General features: G+C 44.7%; 1 protein-coding gene across 2 annotated transcripts in view; it reads left to right on the top strand.

The window, feature by feature from the left end:
• The window catches only part of FAM234A (family with sequence similarity 234 member A), a 47,081-nt gene extending 36,055 nt beyond the window's left edge, over positions 1–11,026 (top strand). For both annotated transcript variants that reach the window (XM_066576114.1, XM_066576113.1), the window contains exons 9-12: positions 149–227; positions 5,398–5,550; positions 7,174–7,267; positions 7,905–11,026. In XM_066576114.1, the coding sequence (XP_066432211.1) occupies positions 149–227; positions 5,398–5,550; positions 7,174–7,267; positions 7,905–8,110 (532 nt within the window). In that variant the 3' untranslated portion in view covers positions 8,111–11,026. The remainder of the gene's footprint in view (positions 1–148; positions 228–5,397; positions 5,551–7,173; positions 7,268–7,904) is intronic.
• The last annotated feature ends 3,140 nt before the right edge of the window (positions 11,027–14,166 follow it).

Below are 14,166 nucleotides of genomic sequence, written 5' to 3'. Positions count from 1 at the left end.
TTAATAAAGTTAATTTTTAACATTTAGGAATAAAGGACAAACATCTGTATTTCTGTACACAGTTATATAAAATTTTACACACACACACACGTGTATATGCTACTTTGTACTACCATCTTGTAAACAAGTTATTGTTTTATTTTTCTAGCAAACCTGCTCTGGGGTATTTCAATAAAGATGTCTTGTCTATAATGATGGAGGTGGAGACCGACGGGAACAAAAAGAAGGTTTGTAGTTATTTTACGTATACATCCCAGTTCTGCATTTCTTCTCTTTACTGTACAGTATATTGCTGGTCATTGCTGTGTAGGCATTTATGATCTTAGCTGCAGCGTTTTGGGCTTCATACTGAAGGCCTAATGAAGATGCTCAAAATTAAAAATTTATTTTCTGTTCTGTCCAAGGTTTTACTATGCAATTCTTTTTTCTTCAGTATTTAATACTCTTCTTTCTGAGAGGTTGTCCCAGCCACAACATTATTGATCTTGACTTGAAGCCCAGATCTGTTAAAATATAAGTATTAATAGCTTATATATCCGGTTTCCATTCCTACAGCACATTCCGGGAGCCTCTTTTTAAAATTTTCTTGGTGTGACGCTAGCTACATATTTGGTCCACACGTCTAATAATAACGTTGAGATGTTGATCATAGTCCCTGTGAGGATCATATTAGAAACCTTCCAGCAATAAATTAGAATGTCTTACCACTAGAGATGAGCGAGCACGCTCGGATAAGCCAGTTACTCGAGCGAGCCTCGCTCTTCTCGAGTAACTGCATTCTTGTCCGAGCCTGCTCGGGGGGGGGGGGGGGGAGAGTAATCTCTCTCTCTCTCCCCCGCTACCCCCCCCCCCCCCCCCCCCGAGCCTGCTCATACAAGAATGCAGTTACTCATCTCTACTTGCCACCCTTGATGCATTGGCTGTATTTTTCTCTTTTTGAATTTGTCCTCATGTTCTTTTGGGGTCTCTGCAGCCCTTGATGTCCTGGCTTTTTTCCGCTCATTCTGAAGTCATTTATCATGTTGTTCACTTGCTTACAGTAATTTTAAGTGTTTTGCTTTTGGTTGGATTTGTCCAAAGGGGTTTTTCAAGGCATTCTGGATCCACCATATGTCTAAATTATTCACCACGCTGAATCACAAAGCACCTTATTTTACCATATGTCACACAATAGGCCTTATTTATTGTGTAAATAAAAGAGGATTTTTTACTCACCGTAAAATCTCTTTCTCGTCTCGTCATTGGGGGACACAGCAAAGACCGTGGGATATAGCTTCTGCCACTAGGAGGCGACACTAAGCACAAAAAGTTAGCTCCGCCCTCTGGCTATATCCCTCCTGCCGACAGCAGGCTAATCAGTTTGTCATGCCAGCAGTTGGAATAGCCATGCGGGACCAGAGAGACAACAATAGTTAGTCATATGACACGTTAACAAAAAATGTCACTGTAATGAAAAACACGCAGCACTATGTGCGACTTACAGAATCCGGAGTCCGACCAGGACCACCACTGTGTCATGTAAAGAAAGAGGGGTGGGTGCTGTGTCCCCCAATGACGAGACGAGAAAGAGATTTTACGGTGAGTAAAAAATCCTCTTTTCTCGCTCGTGTCATTGGGGTACACAGCAAAGACCGTGGGACGTCCCACAGCAGTCCCCAAGGGTGGGTACAAATAAATCATAAGCGCATGCGGTCAGTTTACAGCCGTCTGTAAAACCTTTCGACCCAGTGAAGCGTCGGCTGACGCAAACGTATGTATTTGATAAAATTTAGAAAAAAAGACCGCACCGGTCGCAACACCACCTTATCCTGGTGAAAAAAACGTAAAGGGTGGTTTTGCCGACAGCGCCGCAATCTCCGAAACCCTACGAAGGGAGGTAACCGCCACCAGGAAAGCGACCTTCCAGGACAGCAAGCGCCACAGTACTTCCGGTAATGGTTCCCCTGAGAGAGTAGATCCTTTTGTAGGGGTACTCGCCAGGGCGCGTCTGCTAACATGTCCATGAGCTCAGAGTTCCGCGTTCTTCGCGGCCCATCTGGGCTATGAGAATCATTGGTAGCCCTTTGTGGGCAGGGGCTCCCGCCAAGAGGAGCTTGGTTTAAAGGAAGGAACCTTCCTTTGTTCCCGCTCCTGTGGACCCTCTCTCTCCACCCTATGAGGACTCATCCGGCGATAGGAACGGAAACGTCTGTGCTGCGGAGATGACCGCTTTGGACGGTTCTGTGGCAAAAGTGAGCTCTTCCCACCTGTAGCCTCTGAGATGAGCTTGTCTAGCTTGGTGCCGAAAAGACGAGATCCTACAAAGGGCATACTGATTAACGACCCCTTGGAGGAAGCATCCGCATCCCACGATTTTAACCATAGGGTCCGGCGAGTCGCCACCGATGCCGCGGAGGCTCGGGCCGCCAGCCTGGCTGTATCCATAGAGGCCTCACAGAGAAACATGCCTGCTTGTTCAATCTGGTGTGTAATGCCCACCAGATCCTCGGTTGACGCCCCTTCGAGGATTCCTTCCCGTAACCGCTTTGCCCAGTCAGTAACAGCCTTACTGACCCAGGACGAGGCAAACACAGGCCTAAGAGCTGACCCTGCCGCCTCAAAAACGGTCTTTGCCAAGGCCTCGACTCCTCGATCCTTGGGATCGCTGAGGGAAGAGGACTCTGCCGTGGGTAGCACGGTATGCTTAGCCAGGCGCGAAATGGGTGGATCCACTAGCGGTGGGACCGACCACTTCTCCACTAAGTCCTGTGGGAAGGGATATTTCCCGTCCAAGAAACCCATCTTGGAAAACCGCTTATTCGGTGCCTTCCACTCCTTAGATAGGACCTTGTCAAAGTCCTCATGAGGAGGAAAGGTTTTTGGAGAGCGTCTAGGTTGCCTGAAAGAAAACGATATCCCAGATGCCTGTGGTTCCTGTTCAGTGAGCTGAAAAGTGTCACGCACCGCAACCACTAAGCTCTCCACCATAGCCGAAAATTTTGGGACCTGATCCTCCTCCACGACAGAGTCTGAGGAGGATTCAGACCCTTCCTCGTCCGAACCATCTTCTGCCAATAGGCGCCGTGACCTAGTACCAGAAGAGCGCAAAAGTGACGAGGATGATGACCGGGAGGGCCGCCGGGAGTCCGAAGGCCTGACCCGTTTTCGTCTACGGCCGCGCTCCTCACGCGGACTGGAGGCGTTCTGCGCTAATCTTTCCAAAATCGCGCCAGATGCCCGAGAGAGGTCAGACACCGCCAGTGACAAGGAGCGGGCCCACTCCGGCTCGGCCACAGCTGGGGGCTGAATGGGGGGATGGGTGCCCTGCACAGCCGCCTGTTTCGCAGGGGGACAATCTCTACAAAAGGGCTCAGCCTGTCCGCATGCGAACTTTAGGTTACAGCGCGAGCAAGCAAAGTGCGTTACTCTTGCTGTCCCTGGTCCAGCCTCCAGGGCTCTGGGGTCGGACATGGTGCTGGGATTTCACCGGGCAAGGAGAACTGCGAGCTATCCTCTGCTATGCCAACCGCCGGCAGGAGGGATACGCAGCGAAAGAGGGGAGCTAGCCGCCAGGCAGAGCTTACCCAGGTCCTTGCCGAGGTCTGAAGAGGTCCAGTGAGCCGCTGGGTTGGGAGACTGCAGGTGCTGAAGGGCTTTCTTTCCTGGAGCTTTAGCTGTACAGCATATAAGCTGAGCAGAAAAGGGCAGCAAGGAGTGGAGCAGCAGGGCGCTTTTTAAGTCCTGGCGCGCTGTCCCCAATAGGCTGTTTCTCTGATGTCATCCCCCTTCACCTGTGCTGAGGGAGGAAGAGGGAGGGGCAGGGCGGCGTGCATTGCCGATGAGGCCACGCCCCCTGCACGGAGTCATTGAGGGGGGCGTGGCCACACCCATCCACGGAGGTATTGCCGCAAGCCACGCCCCTCGCGTCACGTGGGGGCGTGGCCACACGGTGAGGCCACGCCCCCTCCGATTCCGCCGTTGCCGCGCCCGGGGCTGCAGTGCAGCCCTCTCCATTGAGCCCCCACATCGCAGGAACTCCTGCTGGGAGCCCCTGCAGGGAGCCAGAAGGCCAGGGCATACTGAGAGTTGTTGCCCTGAAGTACCATGCCCGCGAGGCCACGCCCCCCCACCGGCTTGTGCCTGGAACCAGCGCCCTGAATATCAGGTGAGCCCATACCTCCACGGTGAACTCACCTGCCCACCCCCACCCCGCCTGCAAGCTCAAGGGGAGCCGAATGCAGGAATGCCCCAGCAAATAATGCCCTCCGCTGCCGCAGCCATGCATGGCGTATACTACTCCTGACGAAAAGGAGTCTGTCCGCCTGCGCCTATCCCTGCGCCTCGCTGCAGCTCACAAGGTACGCGTGCAAAAAGCGACATACTGGGAGAGCCAGGAAGGAGGGAGGGAGAGGGGGGGATGTCGCAAGCGCATACTTACCTCCTGCGTGCTTGCTGGAAGAAAAAGCGGCTCCCCAGTTCCAGCAGCCTACCCCTATAACATCGCCTGCCCATGGGAAGGGGATGCGGACCTCTGCACCAAACATGGGGGGCTCTCGCTGGCGGGCCACATGCGGATATATATGACCCGGATGTGCCACCTTTTCTTCTGAGGCGGGCCGGGCAAGAAGCAACCTGGACAAACCCGAGGTTGTTCGCCCTCCTCTCCGGGTTTGATGGGGAGCGTCCTGCCTCTCCGTCTAACCCTGGCCCTTAAAGCAGCCCTAACGGGCACGACCGTCCTCCTACGAGACACTAAGCTAAAAACTGATTAGCCTGCTGTCGGCAGGAGGGATATAGCCAGAGGGCGGAGCTAACTTTTTGTGCTTAGTGTCGCCTCCTAGTGGCAGAAGCTATATCCCACGGTCTTTGCTGTGTACCCCAATGACACGAGCGAGAAACTTTGTTACACATTTTAACCTATCATCATTCCTTAAGCAGCTGTAGTTAAATGAAAGCTATCTTGTGTTTGGTTGCTATGAGCCGCAAACAGTTAACCCCCCCTCCTTTCCCCAACCCCAGTACTTTAAGTTGGATCATGAAGAATTCGTTTACCACTTTTGGTTGCGATAAATCATCATTCCTTAGAGATACTCTATCAGCTACTTGTGATGTGCGTTTTATACGTTACTTCCTCGCCTTTCCGTTGTCCGTGCTTAAACCCGCTTCTGAGTGTGTAGAAGCACATGCAAAGTATTCCTCAAATTCTATACGTAGTATGGCAGGAGTACTTGAGGTGCATTTAGACTGAAAGATGATGGCTCATCATTGGTTGTCATTGGTTGCAATGAACGACAGACCATTGAAATCCCCAGTATTTGATAATATATTTTATGCCTTTAACATTTATATTATTGTATTCATAATAATATCATTCTTTTTTTTAAATCTCTATCCTATCTCAAATAATCTTTTGTTCAGGTCTTTATTGTAGACAGTAGGAGTGGGGCTATCCAGTGGGAGATTGAACTGAATTTGGGAATTGCCAGACAAAACCCTGCCGTGCTCAATACAGGAGACCATCGCTCAACATTTCTGTTTTGGGGAATGCACCCTCCGGATTCCAACAATAGTGTAAGTGTCTGTCTGTTCATCCCTATGCAAAACTAGTTTATAGTAGCTTCCCATTTACTTAAAATGGGCATTAGGGATCTCAGGAATGGTGGCAAGAGTAGTGGGAGAATACATTAAGTAATTAAGTTTGCAATTATATATGTCCCAAATATAAATCGGGAAAATTTCACAAGACAAACTATTGAAAAACTTGAAATATTTACAGAAGGAACTTTGATATCGAGGGGAGAGTATTATGCCCTGCTATATGTCATCTTAGATATTTCTAATGGAAGATCAACAATACCTTATAAAAAAAAAAAAAATTGACAACTAATTAACAAATAATAATAGAATTACAACAAGGAATTTTCATTCATCTCTGCAAAATTATGCACAGAAAACAAAAAAAGTATTCTGCAACCCAAATACCTGGGAAGCCCACAGGCTGTAATTGTATTTTAGTTTAATTAGGTGTTTTGTAAAAAAAAAAAAAAAAAAAGCGAGAAAGATCCGAGATTTACCGGACCAGATTAAAGTCTAAAATGAATCTATAAACTTTCACATACATTAAAAAAAGAAAGGGTAGTAAACAAATCAGAGGGGTTGTCTAAGGACTGTTTCTTTTTCTCAAAACTGTGCAGAATGTAGCACCAACATAAAAGAAGGTATCCTCTCTTTCTCCGGTCCCCTGGTCTTCACTTATGGAGTGATGATGTCCCAACACCAGGTCATATGCTCTCTGCAGCTCATCACTGGCTGAAGTTAGGCAGTAATTGGTTGCAGTGGTCAGATAGCCCCGGTGACATTATTGCTAGCTCCCTGCACCCGATGAAGGCCAGCGCCAGTGGAATATGAGTATATCTTGTATGCTAGTCCTGCATCCTGAGCAGCTTTTGGAAAAAGGCATGTACCTGATAACCTCTTTAAGACTAGAATTTGAAGTATAGTGGGAGTAATTTAGCTATCAGGGTATTTGCAGAATTCCAATTCTAGCATTTTCAGAGCACGACCACTTCTCTAGGACATAGTGCAGGAAGTGGGCACTCCGTGAGTATGAAACACAGCTCCCATGGACTGCCTCGTTCTCTCAGCTTTGAGCCCTATGATGTAGTTTATGGGGTTAAAGGTGATAACATGCACCCTTTAAGGTATTAATAAAAGCAGATTCCCTTTCTAAATAGTACACTAATGCGCAACTACATATTGAATAGATATGTAATAATAACCAAAAATAAGTAAAAACAGCTGTAGAGCTGATCACTGGTAGAGCTTGGCTTTAGGCTGTGCTTCCACCAGGCAAAAACTGCTTGCAGCTACAACCTTGGCCACCTCCGGCAGACAATTGCCGCATGACCTTGCTGATGACGCTGGTGTGAGGCTGTTGTCTGCTGCGAGTGGGTGGAGTTTCGTCCACAAGAGGCTTTAGCTGTAAAAACACAGTCTCAAGGACGGTGATAATACTATAAACATTTCTATAAAAGTGAACACAATAATAGTATGGCATGAAGGCTATCGAATATCTGTCACAATTTATGTTTTGTATTCTTATAGCCTTGTGATCCTCGGGTTGTTTTTATATCACTAATAGAACAGTTTTCATAAGACAGAAATGCATTAAAATCTATTGATTTTCCTGTGCAGGAGTTGGAAGAAAACCTGTTCATGTTTCACCCAGTTCAGCAAAATGCCCTTCTACAATTGAACAACCATACTGAAAATATAATCCTGTTCACTGGTAAGTTCATGTTCTAAACCCTCAATAAAAAGTGACCATTACATTACTGCCCCCAATAGGTGGCGCTGCAGAGGTATTGTTCCATCTCCCTTATTTGCATATTACTACCACTAGCTCACTACTTATAATGTTAAAGGGGCTGCTTTGTTTAAAAAATAAAAATAAAATCTCTTATTAGACCATCATTTATTAGCCAGAATGGTCAGTGGCTATAAAGAACATCTCTTGCAGTAAGGACCATTCATTACATTGACATCCTACTGATTTCAGTGAGAACTGTAGTTCTCTCTTTGCCCTGTGGTGGTGCTGCAGGGAATTTGAACACCTGCTTCCAAGTTCTTCCGTAGATCAGAGCTGTTCACTGCAGATCCCAACTGCTGGCTTCTGACTAGCTTATCAGAGGACGTTTCTAGGGAATATCCAGAGCAGAAAAGCCTTTAACATAAATATCTCAGCAATATAATTGCTTATTGGCATGCTGGATGAAGTATAGCAATGTGTTACATCCACTTCAATTTTCTCTTGCATTCCGATGACATTATCTACAGATCTGTGTACACCAGGTGTGATTAAATGTAGGTTGAAACATGTCATCTTTCTATTTCCTAACCATCTTTCATTTTGATGTTTTTCTTAGCCGCCCTGTTTGAGCGCAGCCGGCATTCTTGTTACATTTTGATAACCGGTCCCAACACAACAGAGGACCCTGGTACTTTGACCATTTCTAAACGAAAGTTAAAGGAAGCCATCGGTATTGGAAAAATCTTATGGTTTGGGACTGAAGAGGTCAACACTGAGAAGATAAGAGATGACTATTTTAGAATAAGATACTCTAGTCACTAGCATGAAGAAACCAATGTAGTGAACACATATAACTTGCTGTATGACTTCACTGCTTACACCTTGAAGACATTCAGTATAATGCCTTTATAATATCAGATGCAAGGAAGAGTTTCACTACTAAGGAGAAACATTGTGTGCGGAACTACTGCTTCATTTTCTGATACAAAGGATTTGGTGTCCTTCTGCAAACCTGGTTCTGCAAGCTGCTATACATTTCCTTTACAACTTCTAACTAGCCTTGCGTTTGCAGCCAAAGACTACACTGAGATTAAATAGGTAAACTCATTATGTCTACTTCCTGTGATCGTTAACTTCTACAACAAGGGGTTCTTGCATCTGCTCTTCTTCAAATTCATAGTTCTAAATACCACTCTCTATAACTAAGTAAAATCTCATCCAGTCGTATACAAGTAGTGTTGTAGTGATTGGTAACCCTATCGGCAGAAACAATGTTATTGTTGTATCCAAAGATAGAGATTGACATGCATGGTACAACGATCCATTGATGTAGCACTAAGTCTGTCTACACTGAATGCCCATTTTATTAGAGGCCCCAATAAATTAGTGTTTGGGCCCCTTCAGAACGGCAGAAATTCGGCATGATGTCAATCCACAGGTGGCAGAAGACCTAGGGTATGTCTAGAAAGCATTCCTCACATCATTCTTCCACCAGTCTGAACTGTTGACACATAAAGGGGAAGGTCCATATATTTGTGGTGCTTACGCTTAAATCTGACCATCCTATCACCATGAAGCAACAGAAATCTGGATTTCTCAGACCAGGCAATGTTTTTCCACTAATGTTCATCCAATTTTTGCCTATTGGCACTCAGACTGGTCATCAACTGTTCTAGTATTTCTGTGCCAAGGAAGGATGAGTCTTGTGTTTGGACACGCTAGTTGGAACACCAGCATTATATTAAGTTTCAGTCTTCTTAACTATGCACCACCTATTCAACAGAACAACCGCCTCCTCTGACCCCGAGCTGTCTTCATCCACAAGATCCCTTTTCACTGAATGTTTTTTCTCGAACACTCCATTTTTGGTTTGCCGTTGACACAATTACATGAGAAAACTCTACAAGATTGGTAGTTTTTGAAATACTAGTCTGGCACCGATGATCATGCCTTTTTTGAAGATGCTCAGATTGCTGAATTTTCCCATTCTCATGTGAATTCACACAAACTCATCCAATGAAAACTTGCACACTTTTATTTTATGTTGTACTCCGGGATCGTCTGTCTAATTTCCATACAGGAAAGCTCCAATCATGAAAGGACAGGGGTTTCTAGTAAAGTGGACAATCGGTGTATATGAACAGTTGGGTAAACTTAGTTCTGACACTAAACATACACTGTATATATAAGCATAAATCTTAACTACGTGTAAGAAAGGGAAAGATGCCAATGATCTTACTGTAAACAGGATTAAAGATTTTAGCCATTTTATTTTCTAATTCAACTGCGTTTAAAAAGGCCAATAGCAAATATGGAACACATTTTTATTTATTAACAGCAAGCATTAAAAGTAGATATAGATGAATATATAATATAACGGAGAAAAGCAAGAGGGCTTTTCTATTGAATTGCTGACTGACTCACTGTTAAAGTGAATGCCCACCACTAAACACCGTATTTGGTGTGTTTCTTTTTTTTTTGTTAGTTTGTTTGCTTTTTTTTTTAATGTAAATGGTTTTAAAATTCCATGCTAATTCCTTAATTTGAATTATAATGGTTGGAGTTGTGCTTTACTGATACAAAGTACCAAATTGTATATGTAGACCTAGTGTAAAAAAAAAAATACTCTCGCTTCCTGCAGACACCACTTAGGAGCTTACTGCTCTGTGTTATTGCATTGCAAGCTCCTTCTATAGGTGGGTCCTGGCGGTCGGAATAGTATTTTAACTCTATATCTACGCCGAGAGCTTTAGACCTAAAACTACATGATGTTGAAACATGAGTATTCACTTTTTATAAAGCATTCTCCTTCTATACAACAAAGAGGAGGTGGATTGATATGTCCCAGATTTATGTTGTATGAAGCCTTCTAGTAATTACGTCAGCTGTTCTTGAGCTATAGGTTTGCTATAAAAGTAAGTACAAATGCAGGCAAGACCTGTTAATGGCCAATGTGTGCTGGGTTTTCCATGTAGTTGTATTAGCACCGTAATCTATTACCAGTTTCGGATAACTAGATAATAAACTCTTTTGTTAAGCTGTAAAATATCCATCCTAGATCACTCCATTTTTAATTACTTTGTGCAATGTGAAATTAATGAACCTAATTTATTTTTCATGTTATTTAATTGAGATTTACATTTAAGGTGATGCGCTATACTTGAAATCTACAAACCTGCTGTCTAAAAAATAACCATGAGAAATAAAGTGTTGAGATACAAATTGCAGTGCTTGATGTGCCTTTGATTTAAAGGGGCTGTCCAGGATTAGAAAAACATTAGCAGTGTTCTTCCGAAGACCGTTCCACATTTGTGCTCAGGTTGTGTGTGGTATTGCAGCTCCTCCCCATTCACTTCATAGGTGCTAAACTGCAGGTCCACAACCTATGGACCTATGTGCACAGTTTCTGGAAGAAAGCTGCCATGTTTTTCTAATCCTGGACAACCCCTTTAATACTATATTGTATATCAGGGTTTTACACATGCTCTACTTCTTCTTTTTCTTCTTCTAAATACCCTTCACTGGTTTTCTTTTATGAGGTGTAGGTCGTAATTGTTTGATATGACTATGACATAATTGAAGGATCAGTAAGAGTGATATAAGTTGAGGATCAGAGCTGAACAATCCTGATATAATTATATTTAATGTCTTGTGTGCATATTACTGAGGATCTGAAAGAACACTGTACGTCTGCTGTGTATAATAAATTATTGTTAACATCAACTGTTACCTTTCTTGCTTTGTAGTTTGTTTTTTTTTGGTATGACTGAAGCAACAAATTGGATAACTTCTAGGGTTATAGTGTGTTCAGATAACAAAAAGCTCTCCACCAATGACAAATGAGTCGCCCATATACTAGGTGAGGCAAAGTCCGAACAAGCCTGTTTAACTGGTGTAGGGAGAAAATTGACATACAATATGTGAAAATATAATTGGGAGGGTGGCTGCATTTTTTTGTTGGAGCAGAGGTTTAAGGGCTTATTCAGACAGGCGTATATCAGTCAGGTTTTCACGTCCGGCCGATACATGCTGCCCCTCTCTGCAAGGGGAGGAGGCAGGCTGGGCCGGGAGCAGTGCACTGAGCTTCCGCCCCTCGCCACTGCTTGCTATGGGAGGGGGGGACGGGGGCAAAGCTCAGTTCTGTCCTGCCCCCTCCCATAGCAAACAGTGGAGAAAAGGCGGGAGCTCCGTGCGCGAGCTCCCAGCCAGGCCCGCGTCCTCCCCTTGCAGAGAGGGACAGCGTATATCGGCCGGGCATGAAAATCTGACCGATATACGCCTGTCTGAATAAGTCCTAAAACCTCTGCTCCAACAAAAAATGCAGCCACCCTCCCAATTATATTTTCACATATTGTATGTCAGTTTTCTCCCTACACCAGTTAAACAGGCTTGTCCAGACTTTGCCTTACCTAGTATATGGGCGACTCATTTGTCATGGTGTGATGGTCTGGGGGGCCATCACATACGACAGTCGGTCACCTCTAGTAGTAGTACGAAGGACAATGACGGCTCAGTGATATGCTCAGGACATCCTGCAGCCACATGTGCTCCTCTCATGGCTTCCAAGAGGCATTTTCTAGCAGGATAATGCTTTGCTACACACAGTAAAGGTGTCACAGGAATGTCTCCACAAGATTGCCACACTTCCATGGCTGCCCGGTTGCCAGATTTATCGCCAATAAAAATGTTTGGGACCATCTGGGACGCCAACTTCGACAGCCTACAAGTTTGCAGAATTTAGAGGCTCAGTTACAGCAAATGTGGACCCATTAGCAGGATACCATATGGAACCAGTATGCCCCCATGCACTCCCGTATCACATCTTGTATCCAAGCTAGAGGTGGTAGAACAGGGTACTAGAGCTTCCATGCCCACCTGTATTACATCTTGTATCCAAGTTAGAAGCAGTAAAACAGGGTACTAGAGCCTCCATGGCCGCCTGTATCAAATCTTGAATACAAGCTAGAGGTGCCACAACAGGGTACTAGAGCCTCCATGCCCGCCCGTATCACATCTTGTATCCAAGCTTGAGGCGGTACAACAGGGCACAGGAGCCTCCATGCCCCTCATATCACATCTTGTATCTAAGCTAGAGGTGGTACAACAGGGTACAAGGGCCTCCATACCTGCCCATATCACATCTTGTATCTAAACTAAAGGCGGTACAACAGTGTTCTGTTTTTCGCAATAAATTCTTCTTTTGCTCTGATATTTTTCAAAATATTTTTTATTTGACTTTACAGTAATTATCTTTCATCATATGACGGCTTGCTCAAATTGTGGTACAAATAATAGATCAACAGTTCATTGGGATCCGGTGTGAATAGGAATTCAGTCTTTATAATTATTTATTCTTTTTATGGAATGCCCTTTCACTGTTCGCCTCAGGCAGGAGAGAGGCTACATGCACCGGTGATTCCACCAGTTTGCTCTTTACAGAAACATCCCCACTCAGATCAATGGAACAGATTTTCAGTTGCAAAAACTTCTGCAGCTAATCTGCCACATGTGCGTATACCCTGAGGGTGCATTCACACATAGCTGCTTAGTTAAAAGATTTTGTCGTGGATTTTGGTGGAGATCTGCAGCAGATTTCACCCTGATAGTTTGAATTCTGTGGAAAGGGTGGAATTTGCTGCAACCCCCCCCCCCCCCCCCAAAATCAGCATCAAATCGGCTATTTGCGATCCCACCCCAAGGGCTCCTTCACAACGACGAGGGTAATATCAGGTCGTGCATCACGTCCCGATATCGCACTTACCAGCATGTGAAAGCCCTGTACACGTGAGGTGTTTCCATGTGAAAACAGCCTTGCATCACTGCGCAGCCGCTGCCGAGTTCCCACATGGCTTTCAATTTTCCTATTGATAATGTGACTGTGATGCGAGATCACGCAGCCAGAAAGAACATGTCGCAATTTTTTTTCTCCCGCATCGCATTGCGGTGCCATGCAGGACAACATCATTAATGTGAATGAACCCATTAAAAAAAAAATGGGGTTCATATTTGGGCAAGATTTGTGCTTCTCGCAACACACATCTTGTGCGATTTTCATACCAGTTTTTTTGCACTTAAACTGCACACTATCGCTCAAATTCATTCATTTGAATGAATTTTTAGTGATAATTGGGTGTAAATGGGTCATAAGGATGAGGATAATTCGCGCTCAAAAAAAATATGCAGCATGCTCTATATTTCTGCACATTTGTGCACCCAAAGACCCTGTAGAAATCAATGGGAATGGGCAAGTGGGCGCAAATGCTAGGAGATGTGTGAAACACCATGTAATTGCACAGGAAAAAAAACACGTGGAATTCATTAGACAATTTTGCAGTTTCAATGGGTGCATGTTTTTCTTTTTGCCGTGCGCGAATGAACATGCTTTGCAGTCACAAAAAGTGCAGTAAAATACTGCATGCACCAAAAGAGCATAGTTCATTCTGCAAATACACAGCGCTCAGGGGCACACAAATACACATACACTCGTGTGAGATGGGAATAAAAGCACCTTTACACGGAAGGACTGTCAGGCACATAAGCGTCCAACAGCTGTTCCAGCAACTATCACTCCTTTGCTTTACACATGTGTAATAGTTGTTCTGTGAATGGAGATGGAGCAAGCCTAAGATACTTCTGGCCGCCCTCCTCCATTCACTGCAAACAGGCAGTCACTCAAAGATTAAGCAATTCCTGTTTGCACCGTCTGGCACTCATTTATTTTTTTTTGTTCTGCTAAAAACCAAGCAACTCTGACAAGTGAGTGATTTATTGCTCAGTGCCCTGCCCGTGGCCACTTGTACATGAGATGATTATTACACTGTTTCCAGCGATTAGTTTTAACAATAATCCCCCCATGTAAAGATACTTTAGGTGTTTTT

The sequence above is a fragment of the Eleutherodactylus coqui genome, chromosome 8 (genome assembly GCF_035609145.1).
Source record: "Eleutherodactylus coqui strain aEleCoq1 chromosome 8, aEleCoq1.hap1, whole genome shotgun sequence".
Taxonomy (NCBI): Eukaryota; Metazoa; Chordata; class Amphibia; order Anura; family Eleutherodactylidae; genus Eleutherodactylus; species Eleutherodactylus coqui.
The sequence above is the reverse complement of the archived record's forward strand: the minus strand, read 5'-3'. Positions and strand labels throughout refer to the sequence as shown.